The sequence below is a fragment of the Eutrema salsugineum genome, unplaced genomic scaffold, assembly GCF_000478725.1.
Source record: "Eutrema salsugineum unplaced genomic scaffold, Eutsalg1_0 scaffold_1, whole genome shotgun sequence".
NCBI lineage: Eukaryota > Viridiplantae > Streptophyta > Magnoliopsida > Brassicales > Brassicaceae > Eutrema > Eutrema salsugineum.
The window spans coordinates 10,259,813-10,275,706 of NW_006256909.1; the positions used below are offsets into that span (position 1 = coordinate 10,259,813).

A 15,894-nucleotide genomic window follows, 5' to 3' on the forward strand; every position below is an offset into this window, starting at 1 on the left:
TTACCCTTATTTCCTGTTTTACTCTTCATTTAAAGATAGTTTTTGTAATTAAATGTTATAAAAATATATTAATTAAGATATATTTGTATATTTTATTAATTTCTTAATTTGTGTGAAATGTGTCTGAATGACAGTTATTATGAAACAGAAGGAGTACTCTTTGTTGCATACACATTGAACAAAAAAATATTACCTATTTAATGATTTATTACGATATTTTTTTTATCAGGTAAAATTCACACTCGCACAATATTTCGAAAGCGCCACAAACACAAATCATCAATTGGATATCATTCAAAGGTGTTTTGGTTTGATTGCTTGAAACGACAGCGTTTTTTAAATGCCTCAATGTCGACGACGTTGAAGGGTAAGAAAATTTCCGAAAGAGCACAACAGAACAAAACAGACATATCACAATCTGCCATGAAAGTTCAAAGGTTCCAGAGAAGAAGCCGCTGCGCGAGTTGACTCACCAAACACTCTTTCCTTCTCTCTTTCTCTCTCCTCTTTATTATTTGAAAGATTCCTTTCGTGTTTTCAATTTTCCACATGAAACCTCACTTCTCTCTTCATTTCGCTTTCGCATCTTCGTCACACGCGTCGTCAACGAATCTTCGGAGTCTCCGGCGATGCCCCGTCGATTAAACGACGGCGACCCTGGCCGTTCTACCGCCACCGCCCTCCTTGTAATCGGTCTGATCTCTTGTCTTATCGTCTACGCTGTCTTCTCTACTGTCCTTCGTCCCCAAGATCGTAGAATCGATTCCGACGTATTCACGGACTCGGAAGATCACGACCGTGTAGCGGCGGATGGAGATTTCGGCAGGTGTTGCCGTGGAGTCGATAATCTGGAGCTTTGGGGTCCGGCGGTGAAGTGGGGGACGGATTTCAAGTTTAATTCGTCGGAGGAATGTTGCAAGGCGTGTAAAGTTATGTGCAGTGGCAGCGACGGACCTTGTCTGTGCGATTCATGGGTGTTCTGCGGCAACAAAGAGGCTTGTGGGTCGAAGTTTGGAGAGGTGAGCCTGATCCTTGTGATCGAATCGAGTTCTGTGCTCGTTTTAGATTACCGTCCTTGGATCGTGCCGCTTAAGTATTCGACGAAATGTCTATTTGAGCATGTCGTTGTATCGAAAGTTGGTGGCTTGACTCTGTGTGCCATCGGTTCATGTTTCAGAGATTGAGCTAAATTTTCATGTTTCCGCTCTGCGCAGTGTTGGTTGAAGAAGCAAAAAGATGTCTTGGTGCCTGATCGACAGGAAGGTGGACAGAAAGTATTGTGGACATCTGGGCTTATTTTCGGACAAGGGGAGGTAGTCTTTATATATCATGTCTGGAAAATTACTTCCGTTGATCGCCTATTTCAAAGTTAATGCATTTTTCAATCGCTGGAAACAATATATGTTTCATCAGATTTCACGAAATTATACTTTTTATCTGCATTGTCAGTTTCACGAAATTGCTCTATCTGTTTTGATTCTTGTGGTATTGATATGTCTATCTGATTAGATGATAATAACTGGCCCCGTTTAGTCAGATTTCAGAAGATTATACTTTCACTGTGTTCTTATGTTTTCCTTCTTCTCATGAAAACAAGTTGTGTCCTCGATGGTTGTCATAATTACTAATTAGCTACTTTGCCTCTGTTAGGGCATTGTTGGTTTTGAGACGGAACACGGCGTACTTCATGTCAAAGTAAGTATCTTAATTTTGATGTCGTTTTTATACATCGAGGGAGTTTTTGTTTAAAGTTCTAGACTTGACGCCGATGCTTACCTTTGTTGCAGCTTCACCCTGAGTGCGCTCCTCACTCAGTATACTACATTCTTAGTTTGTTAACTCTGCGCCACTGCGCAGGCTGCCAGTTTCATCGTGCAGAGAGCCGGGGATCATATTGGGACTCAGAAGGCGATCATGTAAACAACGTAAGAGACCTTATACAGATGTTTCCTTTTTAATCTTGGATCGCGCTTAATCACTTGCCAGTATAGATCATTGCAGCTATATCATAGTACGAATATTGATCATGTGTTAGGACTCTGTCATTTTGATATACTCTTAGCCTTTCGATTCATCTTTGGTCTAGTGTGTGATAGACTATCCGTCTTTGATATATTGTATGATAGACCTTTAAGCCATTTGATTTATCTGATTGTACACATTTTCGTAATATCCATCTTTGATTGAATATCACGTGTGTGATCAATGGCGACTGACTGCTTTTAGCTAAATCCACATTGTAGTACGATGCTGGCTCTTGTTTCGGACTGTAGTGGCTATGCTTGTCGCTGTTTCTACCCATTTAGTTAGTTGTTTATATCTCTTTTATTGTGAGACACGACACACCTGATTGTACTTTAGCATAGTAGAAAGTGAAGTTTATGTGTTATGCATATGATTACTGTCAAATTGATAGACTCCTTAGTCTTTTGATTCATCTGATTGTCTTAGAGACTGTGCATCTTCTAGACGGAAGATCAAATGAGTTCCTGATGTGTGATGAATGGTGCTTGACCGCTTTAGCAATGTTGTGTTCAATTACCCTTTTAGCTTGTTCATACATATCGCTTGTTAGTAAAACTCTCATCATTTCTCCTTGTTGCTGCAGGCTCCCTATGGTCCACCATACGCTATGATTCAAGGAATACTCAAGCCTGAGGGAAACATGTTTTCTCCGATCCCAACCGAGCACTGCCCAACCATAAGCCATGGCTCAGTGGCGTGGGTCGGCTCGGGACCAGAATTCTTCATCAGTCTAGCAAACCACCACGAATGGAAACAATCTTACACTGTATTCGGCTCTGTCTTGCCAGAAGATATGGAGGTTGCAGAGAGGATTGCCGGTTTACCTACGAGTTCCGATGTGTGGAACAACGTTAATGTCTCTGTTCTGGAGAAACCGGTGGCTTTAACCGTACGGAGAATGAAGACTGGCCAAGAACAAGAAGAAACCGGTTCGTGAAGACCAACTGAGAAATGAGCTCAGAATAGTTCTTGGTTTTTTTTTTTGAAATTTTATAATTTCTCTTACTGTGTATAAAATAGACAGACTACGAAAAGAAATAAAAGAACCTCAGAAATTTCTTGCGATTTTCCGGCCGTTTATATGAGCATTGTTCGTTACTAAATTCCTAAAATTGAAAACTTAAACCGGAGCCAAACGAGTACAAATTGAATACATTAAGAAAATACCAAATAATTTGAACCGAAACCATTGGGTTAATACATAAACCGGTAAATAGGGTCTGTTAAACGTATACGGCGGCGGTGGAGAAGGTGCGTCGGGTGCGCACACGTCACCACTCCGCGGCGCACTATAGCACAATTCTCAAACCGGCCACCTTCCTCTCCTAACTTTTCTAACCTGCGCCTCTCCTCTTCCTCTCCTCCGCCTCTTTTATTATCCTTTACCCACCGCTCTTTCCACAATCCCTAATTTCTTCTTCGCCGCCGCCATGTCAACCCCCGATGATGGATCTCCCGTCGCCATGGCCATCGATCCTTCCACCGCCGTTACCGTCGCCACCACCACGACTAGGAGAGTTCCGCCTCCGTGCTGGACCGACGACGAGACCGCTGCGCTTGTCAATGCCTACAAAGACAAGTGGTTCGCCCTCCGCCGTGGAAACCTCCGTGCGGCCGATTGGGACGACGTCGCCGCCGCTGTTTCGTTGTTGCCTACCCTTGGAGGTCCGCCGAAGTCAGCCATCCAATGCCGACACAAGATCGAGAAGCTCCGGAAACGGTACCGCGGCGAGAAACAACGGTCTCTTAGCCGACCAGGCAAGTTCTCTTCCTCTTGGGATCTTTTCCCTGTATTGGATGCTATGGGGTTCGCGCCGGTGACTCCGGCGGCCGTCGAACCTTACGATCGGGATGTGGATCACGACGATGAGAGTAACGGTTTGGATGGATTTAGGGTTAGATCGAAGAGGTCTGGGAAATTTAGCGGTTATTCTGATTCACCTCGAGAGGTAGGAGACGGGTATGGGGTTAGATCTAGGGCTAGGAGTCACATGAAAATGTACGGTGGTTTCAAGCCTGAGTTCGATTCAGATCACGATTCAGGAAGTGGGTTTGGATTGAAAAGGAAATTCAACGGGAATTCAAAGGTTACTGCTGCTGATTTCGATGGCCATTCGGATAATGAGATTGTGTTAGTACCCAAGGCTAGGCTTAAGCCTCACGGGAAGCCTTCCTCAGGCGAATTCAGCCACGGCGGTGGTGGGTTTCCGTTGAAGTCGTTTGGTGATCGGAATTTCGCTTCTCATGGGTTTAATAAACACAAGAGTTTCGGTAAACCTGAAGCCAATTTCTCTCCGGAGCTGGATTATGACGATGAGTTTGATGATGAGAGGGATGGATTCAACACGAGAATGCAAAACTCTAGGAGCTCTTCGCGAGTCAACGGTTATAGCAGAAAGGATGGGAGCTATCCTAGAAACACTAGCAATGGGTATGGATCGTCTTCTAGGTTCAAGCATGGGCAGATGAATGCAGCAGATGTCGAGTCTGACCCGATTGATGAAGTTGTTTCTTCGGTGAAGATGTTGACAGAGATGTTTGTGAGGGTGGAGAATTCGAAGATGGAGATGATGAGGGAGATGGAGAAGACGAGGATGGAGATGGAGCTGAAGCATTGCCAGATGATGCTTGAGTCGCAGCAGCAGATCATAGGCGCGTTTGCTGATGCATTGAGCGAGAAAAAGAGCACAAACGCAAGGAAGCCGGTTTCGTAGTAACGCGAACGAACGGTTCATTAGTATGGATTCATATTATGGTATAATGGTCAAATAGCTTTTGAATGTAGTATGAAGTGTCCTCTTCCAGTTACTAGGAACAGCGACGGCAGTGAAATTTTTATGGTAATGACACTTTGAGGTTTTAATTATTGGCATTTTTGATAATTTGGTAAGAAAAAATTTGTGTTTGATTGTAGGATAACACAAACTCGTGTTTGCACTGATTATTTTCTTTGTTAAAACAGGGAAGTAATCTTTTTTTGTTTCCTTTGACTTGGGAAGTTTGATACTTGCCCTCGGGTAGGACTCGCGGGTTGGTCCAAGCTGTATAGAGACTTAGTTTGATGGATTTATTATCACTGTTGGTTTTACGATCACAGTACATGGGTAATACCGTAATAGTAAACGTGTAAGAGTTGAAGACTCAATCCAGAGTAAAACATAGGTAAAGAAAGGGAGAGAGATTCATCTTATAATAGGTGAAAAAAGTTACAAAATCCAAAGATACAGAGGGAATCTGTAAGAAGAGCTGGTCGGAGACAATAAAGAGTCTAGCACTCTTGAACGCTTCAGGCTTCATTACGATAGCTCCTGAGATGAGCTGAAGTACCTCGCCGAAAAGTCCACATTGTGCCGGCGACTTTTATTGACAAAGAATGCCACGATAGGAGGGAATATTATTAATGCCGTGATCACAGGGTATGCCAATAGCAATAGGGACACTGCGATTCCCCCGAGTGGGCTAGTTGAATCTGGTAATGTATAGATGAATGATGTATAATTGGCACTCCCGAGAGCCATCGTTGAACCGTAGAGTACCATCCACATGGGGAGTCCAATTATGAGTTTCATGGTCACATACAGAGATGAAAAGAAGGCAATTCCGTTGAGGAAAAAAAAGAATAAGGCATTGTTGAAAGACATAGTCATCTGCCCAGCGTCGTGACGGAAGTGTACATCATCGTCGTAGACAGTTTCTTGCCAAAATCCACCAGGAGGACTAAGACCAGCTTGGTATGTAGCTGTTACAACCAGTATAGCCACCACAAGTACCGCACTGCGGCTGTCATTACTACTCGAAGATCTGTGTCTGGTCTGGATCAGAGGGTTCAGCCCTAAGAGCTTGTTCTGCTTCTCAATAGGCGATGGCTTTTCGCTCAAGAACACCGCTAGAGACATCGTGCGACCAAAGTGCAATATTTCCTTAGCCCTGCGGAGAAGTCTACTTGCTTCGGGAAAACGAGGAGATTGGTGAGCTTGAAGTATGTCCATGGCGGTCTTACCATCCAAGTTTTTGGCGTTTACTTTCACGGTTCCACGCAGCAACTTCATTACCTGCAAAATCGAGCACACATAAACATCTATGTATTACGGATAATTCCACTCATTGCCACATAAACATCTACGTATGTTCACAAGAACATAATTAAAGAAAATAATGTCCCAAGTACCAGAGTAATAATAGTTGGCAATTCCAACACAGAGTAATAATTGCTAATCCCAACACAGCAATTATGATTCTAGAGCAAGATGAGATCATATCCACTTTCATGGGCCAATACCTATGTTTGAACAACAATTTCGATGGCAAACAACAAGAGTTTTAGGGAAAAAGATGAAATAAATGATCCGAGAGACATATACCTCTGTTTGATTAGTCAACGCAGCAATGTGGAAGACTGTGTTACCATCTTCATCCTTCCAGTCCAGGATTTCCTCCCTGTTTACTCTCTTAACCCATCCCAATAGAACCTTAAATACCTCAAGCCTGTCGTTCTTCACAGCGATGTGCACTGCTGTCTCACAGTTAGTCGTCAAGTCTTCTATGGAACAAGGACAAGCAAACAAGAACTCACTCAACAACTCTGCATCACCTATTTTAGCCACATGATGCAAAGGAGTAATCCTTCCTCTTCCCTTGATGCTGATTAAGCTGCTGTCGATTGCCATTAACCCTCTCACAGTTCGAATATGGTTATTTTGCAGGGCTAAATGCATTGGGCTGAGACCTGACGTGTTTAGCTTCAAAGCAAGCGAAGGCTTAAGGGTCATTAACTCCATGGCAAAATGACTTTGGCCATTTCTGGCTGCAATGTGTAGTGGCGTCTCACGAAAAGGCACTTTATCATAGTGTCCTCGTAGAACATTTGGATCTTCAGCAATCAACTGGTACAGTGTCTCAATATCCCCAACTTCAGCCGCGTTGTCTAATCTCTCATATACATCACGATTTTGAGCTGCCATAATCTAAAACTTATTCAGGCTTTTGACTCCCTGCAACACAGACTCGAGTTTATAACACAAAGTCTCTCTGATGATAAACTACACATATATGCAAGACCAATGACTTACCAGGTCAACAACTGACACGTCTTTATCCGAGTGACAATCTCTTTCGGAGAAATAACATGGCAACTAGATGGATTAGTCTCATTTCAAAATGTGAACCTTCTCTCCGTTTTAGTATATTGTAGAAATGGAATCTTGTTCCTGTCATGTTTGCATGTTACTTTTATTTACTGTTCCACAGAAGATCCCATTAAAAATGAGATACTGCGTACTAATTGACTTAAACAAACACATTGACAATTTGACACTAGTGATATTATATGTAAAGAGGAAATTCGCAGGAAAATTGTAGACAGAGACATTTGAGCGTGCAAATTCAAGCGCAATGACTGTGAGTGGGCTATTGACTATGGACCTGTTTGTTTGTTCATTGGATGATTCATGAAGCAGTCAAATAATGTCTGTTTAATTACATAAAATGGATAAGACTTATTACAGATGGATCATCTAGACGGATCATCTGGATGATTTATAAATTTATGAAAAAATTTGAAACTCATTCAACTGATTTAATTTGAAGCATTTGGATGAACATGACTCAGTCCAAAAAGTCTCGTTTTCCTGATTAAAAAATATAAAATCTCGTTTTCCCATAAAAAACGTAAAATCTCGTTTTTCCGTCAAAAACATAAAAACTTATTTTCTCGTCAAAAATATAAAATTTCATTTTCTCGTAAAATCTAATTTTTCTATCAAAAACTTAAAATTTCGTTTTTCCATAAAATCTCATTTTCCTATTAAAAACGTAAACTCTCGTTTTCTATTAAAAACGTAAACTCTCGTTTTCTCGTTACAAACGTAAATTTCATTTTTCCGTTAAAAATATAAAATTTCTTTTTTCCGTCAAAAACCTAAAATTTCTTTTTTCCATCAAAAACCTAAAATTTTGTTTTTCCGTGAAAAACATAAAATCTCGTTTTCCTCTCAAAAACATAAAATCTTGTTTTACCGTAAAAAAATGTAAAATCTTGTTTTATGTCAAAAACGTAAAATCTTGTTTTCCCGTAAAAAAAACGTAAAATCTCATTTTCCCGTTAAAAACGTAAAATTTTGTTTTCCCGTCAAAAACATAAAATGTTGTTTTTCTATTAAAAAACGTAAAATTTTGTTTTCCGTTAAAAACGTAAAATCTTGTTTTCCCATAAAAAACGTAAAATCTCGTTTTCCGTCAAAAAAACAAAAAAATCTCGTTTTCCCATTAAAAACGTAAAATATCGTTTCAAAAATATAAAATCTCGTTTTCCGTTAATAACGTAAAATTTCGTTTTCCTGTCAAAAACGTAAAACCTTGTTTTTCCATAAAAAAAACATAAAATTTTGTTTTCCCGTTAAAAACGTAAAATCTCATTTTCCTGTTAAAAACATAAAATCTCGTTTTCCATTAAAAACATATAATTTTGATTTCCCTTCAAAAACGAAAAATCTTGTTTTTCCGTCAAAACGTAAAATCATGTTTTCTTGTAAAAACGTAAAATTTTGTTTTTTCCATAAAAAGCGTAAAATTTCTGTTTTTCCATCAAAAAGCATAAAATTTTGTTTTTCCGTCAAAAAGCAAAAAAATTTGTTTTCCCGTAGAAAACATAAAATATTGTTTTCTCGTTAAAAACGTAAAATCTTGTTTTCCAGTTAAAAACATAAAATCTCGTTTTCCATTAAAAACATATAATTTTGATTTCCCTTCAAAAACGAAAATCTTGTTTTCCCGTCATAACGTAAAATCATGTTTTCTTATCAAAAACGTAAAATTTTGTTTTTTTCCATCGAAAAGCGTAAAATTTCTGTTTTTTCATCAAAAAGCGTAAAATTTTGTTTTTCCGTAAAAAAGCGTAAAATTTTGTTTTTCCGTAGAAAACATAAAATATCGTTTTCGTCAAAACGTAAAATCTCATTTTCTCGCCAAAAACGTAAAATTCCTTTGCCATAAACAAATATTATGCTTTCTATACAAAACAAAATTTATTTTATCAAAAATGTAAAAATATAAATTTAATATTTTTAAGATTCGATTAAATTTATAAACTTATAATTTGGATTAAATAAATATTTTAATAATTTTGTTATTAAAACATAAAGATAAAAATATATATTCAGATTAAAATGACCAAAGAAATAAAGATTCATTATTCATTTGTCAATTTCTCATATAAATGTTTGTTTGCTCATTTGTTATGTGCATTGTTCAGATGACTTATCCAGATGAATCATAATTTAAATGGATCATCTAGATACAAATGACAAATAAGCAAACAAATAGGGTCTATATGCATGAAGCGAGGTCGATAAAGAAACAAAGGCCAAAGTCAGCAAATGGATCATTTAAATGCAAATGACAAATAAGCAAACGAACAGGGTCTATATGCATGAGGCGAGGTCGATAAAGAAACAAAGGCCAAAGTCAGCTGGCCACAAGGCCTGGTGCAACTCATTGAACGGTTTGTTGTGGAATCACTTTTTCTTCGTCTCCCGCCAAATTGATGAAATCAAATCGAGTTTACAAGGGAATAAATAATACACAGATCCAGCAAAATACAAAAAATTACAATATTAAATAAACCTTAAGAAACCGTATAGCGAAAGAAACGAAGTAACACAATTGATGAAGTTTTTTCTTCGGTCAAGATGTTTATCAAATAGCTTTTGATAGTGTAGTACGAAGTGTTGAGCACCAAAGTCATTGGATAATACGTGATTGTTAAGGAAATAGCCGATAACCCAAGTTCAGAATAGTACACAATTTAACAAAGGGAAAGAGACTTAAAAATCAATTCATAAGGTTAAAACAAACTAGACACCAAAAGTCAGAGGGAAAATGGGGAGCAACGAGTAAGGTCACATACAAACAATTTTAAAAGCTTCAAATTTCATCATGCAAGCTAATGAGATGAGGAGAAGTACATCGCCGGGAAGTCCACTTGCCGCCAGCGACATTTATTGAGAATGAACACTATGAAAGGAGCCCAAAGATTCCTGTGATCAATGGGTAACCCAGATGAAGAGGAACAGTATGCAAACTGAAAATCACTATGTGAATTCGAGAAGGTACTGCACAATTAGCGATCCCTAGTGCTGCTATCGAGCCAAAGAGGATCATCCACATGGGGAGTCCAACTATGAGGATTGTTGGACTCCAACACATCCACTTTCACTGCCTCATCTTTCTCAGCAAATAATGTGCATACTCAAACTCACCCCATTAGAACATGCGACCATAGCGTACCAGATCAGGGTTTCTGTCTTGACCAGGTGCATGTTTTCAAGAATTCTTAGCGCTTCATCAAACTATCCACCAATGCGTAAACAATGGATAACTGCATTTTGGTGTTGTAGCAGACATAGAATAGTTCCCTAAAATTATACAAGAATGAATCATGATAATTAGATGAACATTAAATCATCCAATTTAAATAGAATATCTGGTTTTGGGCATATAGGAAGTGAATATAGACTTGTGGAATGTGATAATTACTATAAAAAATTTCTCATCAATTATGCAAAAATAGTACAAAGTGAACCATCTTTTTAAGGTGGAAGTCAGACTAATAATCCAAGTGGAAATATATGCAAAAATAGTACAAAGTGAACCCTCTTAGTCTGTTGTGTATGCAAGAGCAAAAACATATCTAGAAGAGTAACATTGTTATGGCACATTCATACATTAAAGCCAACGATAATGTTTATATTTGTTGTAATGAAAACTATGATAGGAATCATTTGGTAGGGCGCTTGAAGCTATTTTCTACATTTTAAAAGACTCGTGGACATAAATGGATATCGATGTCAAATTCTCAAGCCATCGTAGCCAGTTTAAACAACATTTTCTTGTTTAACGGATTTTTTTGGTCTAAGTTGTGAGTAATAACACTAGTCCCAGTCAAATGATAAAAGATTTACATCATTCACAATTGAATGAAAACTCATTTCTATAACAGGTCATTCATTTCATTAATTGGTCTCTCTTTTTCTTTCTTATAACACGACACATTCAATTTATCTTACATGGAGTTTATGGAGAATTTCTCCATGAGAGACCATAGAGAGAAGCGAGCTCTAGCGAGCTCTAGTGCCAAAAATGTTTTTGATAAAACTATCAAACCAAACTAAAATGACATTAACTCTTCAAAAAATTTAGGTCACAAAATTAACAATATCAGGAATCAAATTTGGGATTTATTTATTTTGGCATCTTCAGTTCAAATTTGGTCTCGATTATTTATGATTCATTCTAGAACTCCACGAATTTAGCCTTAAAATTTGGGAACCAAAATTTTATGGTAAAATTATGTCCAGTTTAGTTGAAGTCACAATGCGAAATTGATACCATTATATTTGAAGCAAAAACCAGTTTTACGTATTTTGTCTTCTTCTTCCGTAAAACGGCGATGTAACATTGATGACCATTCAAACTGCCACTGGAATTTACATAACTATCAAACTATGTTCTTCGATTTGTCCCAATTTCCATGTTAGAGCCTCATTAATGCTTATATGTTTTTTAATCATCATTTGGTAGGGCGCTTGAAGCTATTTTCTACATTTTAAAAGACTCGTGGACATAAATGGATATCGATGTCAAATTCTCAAGCCATCGTAGCCAGTTTAAACAACATTTTCTTGTTTAACAGATTTTTTTGGTCTAAGTTGTGAGTAATAACACTAGTCCCAGTCAAATGATAAAAGATTCACATCATTCACAATTGAGTGAAAATTCATTTCTATAACAGGTCATTCATTTCATTAATTGGTCTCTCTTTTTCTTTCTTATAACACGACACATTCAATTTATCTTACATGGAGTTTATGGAGAATTTCTCCATGAGAGACCATAGAGAGAAGCGAGCTCTAGTGACTGGGAAAAAGGCTGATTAGTACCTCAACACTATAATCTGGTACCAATAAATACCCAAACAATTTTGACAGGTTAATCAGTACCTCAACATGTTAAAAGTGGTAAATACATACCTCAACAATGTTTTTATGGCCAATTAGTGCATTGAATTTCTTTCTGTTAGTCAAATCTGTTACTTAGCAAACGGAATCCAAGTCGGATGCCACGTTGGATAGAACCCAAAAACGACGTCGTTTTAGTTTAAGAATCTGAGAAAAAAATATGGCAAAACGACGCTGTTTTAAAGTATTAAACAGTTTTAGAAAAATAAGCAAACGTCGTCGTATAGATTTAGAACAGAAATTAGAATTAAAAAAACCAAACAAAGTCGTGACCTTCTTCTTCGTTTTTTCCATCAATTGAGTGAGATTTCAATTTAGGGTTGGTGGAAAAGGTTAACTGCTCATGAGCCAGAGTTGTTGATTGGGTTTAATCGGATCTTTGTGGGTGTCTCAATTATCGAGAAGAAATGAGGTAAATGGATTATTGATTTGTTAGGGTTTAGGATTGAAGTTTATCGATAGTACCTTTTGCTAATTGCTTTTGATTTGTTTATTGCTTTCCATTTGTTTAATTGCTTCTGAATTGTTTATTCATGTCTGATAGCAAATTTTAATTCTTTTTTTCAGTGACGATTGCATGTTCCAAATCTTTTACGGTGGAAAGTTTGAGAAGTATGAAAATGGCACGATTTACTACGACGGTGGATCGGTGCAGGAACTTCTTACACCGGCGGCTTCATTGTTTGAGTCGTTGCCTGTAAGTATGTATGGGCAGACAATCTGGTATAAATTACCATACGAAGGATTGAATGAGCTTAAGATATTGTGTAATGGAGTGGAAAATTTCCAGAAGATGTGTTTAGCGGCGAAGTGGACTAATGTTGTCGATATATATATGGAGGCGGATGAAGATAGTGAAGGAAATGGAGATGATGGAAATCAAGAGATAGTATCAAATTTTGGTTTGATAGGAAATGGAGATGATGGAAATGGAGAGAGAGACAAAGAAAGAGAGGAAGAAAGAGAGGAAGTCAGAAGCGATAGAAGAGAGGAAGAAAGAGGGGTCAGAAGAGACGAAGAGAGAGATAGTATCAATGGAAGAGATGAAGCATTTCTGTGTGATGAGGAAGCTCGTGTCGAAGCCGTAGTTGCCACATTTGTAGACGAAGAGGAAAATGATGATTATGGAAAACAAACTCCTCCCACATCAGATAATGAAGGAGAAAAGACAGAGAAAACTTGTTATGATAGGTGGAGAAGAGGAAGTGGAGAGCTAAAGGTTGGACAAGTCTTTGAAAGTGTCGAAGAGTTTAGAGAGGCTGTGTTGGAGTATGCTTTAAAAGGCGGGTGGAATATTCAGTACACAAGATGGGCGGCTAAAAAGTATACAGCTAAGTGTGGTATAGATGAATGCAACTGGAGAATCTATTGTTCATATGAAGAATCTGTTTCTCAGTGGATGGTTAAAACATTTCAAGAGGACCATACTTGTTACAAAGATGGAAGGTGTAAGATCTTGACTGAGAGTGTTATTAGTGACATGTTCATCCATGAGATCAGAGATGATCCTCAACTGAAACCGAAAGTGATGCAAGACAAGATCCATGATCGGTATAACGTAGCTCCTTCATATGATCAATGTCGAAAAGCTAAGAAGAGAGCATTAACATTAATTGAAGAAGAATATGATGAACAATATCGAAGGATAAAAGACTACAGAGATCAAATCCTAGAGTAAGTATTCATCTGTTTTAATGCACTTCATCATGTTTTCTTTAATTTTTTGGCTTTGATACTAATTACTTTGCTGATACAGGACAAACAAAGACTCGACGGTGGAGCTACGGACAGTTGCGCCTACTTCAGTACAACGTCTTGCTGTGAGGATGCACTTAACAATTTCTCTGAGTCGTATAACAAAGCTATTGATAAGGCGCGTGCTATGCCTGTGGTTCAGAGTTTGGAGACGATGAGAAGACAAGCTATGGTAAGGATTGAGCTGAGAAGGAGAACAACTCGAAAACATAAGGGAAAACACAGTCTGAAGGTGGGACTTGTCATTGCAGAAGAGGAAAAAGAGGTTAAAAGGTGTAGATCAATTGCTGGGCGTGATAATGTTTTTGAAGTGAGCGAGAGAGGACAAAATTACACAGTCAAAATGAAGGAGAAGACATGCATATGTAGGAGATGGGATCTGACTGGGATTCCATGTCGTCACGTCTTAAGGGTTGTGTTTGACAATAAGAAGAAGTTCAAGGCCGAAGACCTGGTTTCAGATTGGTATTTAACTTCTATATGGAAGGATCAATACACTGATTCCATCGAGCCTGTCAACGGAAGTAAGTTCTGGAAAAGCAGCGGTGAAGCATTGATCAAAGCTCCTCCGAGAGAGATCGTTAAGGGTCGGAAAAGAAAACCAGAGAAGAGGCTCAAGTTGATTACGGAGTCGCCAACTAAAGGGAAAAAGCTAACCAACCATGGGCGAACAATGCATTGTTACCGGTGTGGTTTGCCGGGACATTACTCTATCAAATGTCCTAGAAAGCCTCGGAAGCCTAAAAAGAGCAAGACATCAGAACAGGTTCAGGAGACTATGACACTCGGTAGTGGAGAAGGTCCTGCTCAAACTCAACCATCTCAGACTTAGGACAGTGATAAGGTATTAATCTTCTGATTGTTCTTTTTTGTTGACGTGAGAATACAAATTTGTGATGATAAAAAAATTGCTAATTTTGTAGGTGAAGATTAAATCAGCAGGAGAGGAGAGTAATTTTTTGTGTGTTCATCTCCTTGGTCTCGGGTTATTGATAGTCTAAACCCATGTTTTTTTTTTGTTTTAGGCTTAAGCTGTTTTCTATGTAAAACGATGTTGGTTATTCACGTTGAACCTTGTTATGGTCACAATGGTATTAATTTATTAAGAACTATATTATGGCTTTCAGTTTTTTTAATATTTTCAGTTGGAATTGGTTTTTGTAATTCCTTCTTTCGAATAAGAAACTAACACAACAATTTAAAATTCCTTAAATACATCATAAAAATCTCCAACAGCTCCCCAACAAGATTCAGTCACAATTACAACAATACAGTGAAAGAGTAGACGTAATTAAGCACAAAAACGAAAATAACCAGCAAACACAACAACTCCACACACAATCATACACTTCAACAAACGTATCTCAGCTTTCATTGTCTCCATCTCCTTCTCATACCCACGATCAACCATCTTCAAGTCTTTTATGTCTTTCTCAATGCAATTGACCATGTCTTCACAAGTTCTTGTCTTCATCTCTAAATTCTTCATTGTCTCCTTCATGAAAAACAACTCTTCCACCATAGATTCATCTGTCCATTTAAACAAATGGTAGTTGTCCTAGCAAAATATACAACATTTACATGAATTCATTGTAAGAACAAAATTTAGTTAATCTGGGCTTTTGTTTATCTTTTCAGAACCTTTTGGACAACAATGAAAGAGCCTTCCAGGATTTTTTGAAGTTCCTGAAGTTTTTATCAATGAACTTTCTCCACACCTACAAGCATTGGGCATACCCTTCTGTCCTACAGGTACACCTCGACTCATACTGGCAGTAAAACCTGCAAATTGTGAAATCAAAACTAAAATTTCTGATTTGATTTTTTGAAAGTATTTAAATAAAATCAAAATCAAAATTGCAAACCTAAACCTACGTGGAATCTCCGAAGAAGCGTTCGAATTCGACGATGAAGGCATTCTGATTTGATTTTGAACTCCACCGCAAAACCCTAACTATGGCTCTTCCCTGTTTTTAATCGACGAAGAAGAGAGAAGAAGAAGACATAGTTGCTTACTTTTTTTTAAAACTGTTTAATACTTTAAAACACGTCGTTTTGCCATATTTTTTTCTCAGATTCTTAAACTAAAATGACGTCGTTT

At 38.0% G+C, this 15,894-nt stretch overlaps 3 protein-coding genes across 3 annotated transcripts; 2 read left to right on the top strand and 1 right to left on the bottom strand.

Moving 5' to 3' along the window:
* The first annotated feature begins 422 nt into the window (after positions 1-422).
* Positions 423-3,074, top strand: LOC18030684. Its single transcript, XM_006414213.2, has 5 exons — positions 423-1,019; positions 1,215-1,313; positions 1,651-1,695; positions 1,788-1,925; positions 2,609-3,074. Exons 1-5 carry the CDS (start codon positions 630-632, stop codon positions 2,960-2,962), a joined length of 1,026 nt encoding a protein of 341 aa, XP_006414276.1. The 5' UTR covers positions 423-629; the 3' UTR covers positions 2,963-3,074.
* Positions 3,075-3,275: 201 nt separating this feature from the next.
* Positions 3,276-4,995, top strand: LOC18030685 (trihelix transcription factor ASIL2). The gene has a single exon (XM_006414214.2). The coding sequence runs from the start codon at positions 3,456-3,458 to the stop codon at positions 4,737-4,739; it is 1,284 nt and encodes a 427-aa protein (XP_006414277.1). The 5' UTR covers positions 3,276-3,455; the 3' UTR covers positions 4,740-4,995.
* Positions 4,996-5,064: 69 nt separating this feature from the next.
* On the bottom strand, positions 5,065-7,004 carry LOC18030686 (ankyrin repeat-containing protein BDA1). The gene is made up of 2 exons (XM_024148866.1): positions 6,387-7,004; positions 5,065-6,077 (listed from the first exon to the last, which is right to left on the bottom strand). The coding sequence occupies exons 1-2, from the start codon at positions 6,984-6,986 to the stop codon at positions 5,322-5,324; spliced, it is 1,356 nt and encodes a 451-aa protein (XP_024004634.1). The 5' UTR covers positions 6,987-7,004; the 3' UTR covers positions 5,065-5,321.
* Positions 7,005-15,894: the final 8,890 nt, after the last annotated feature.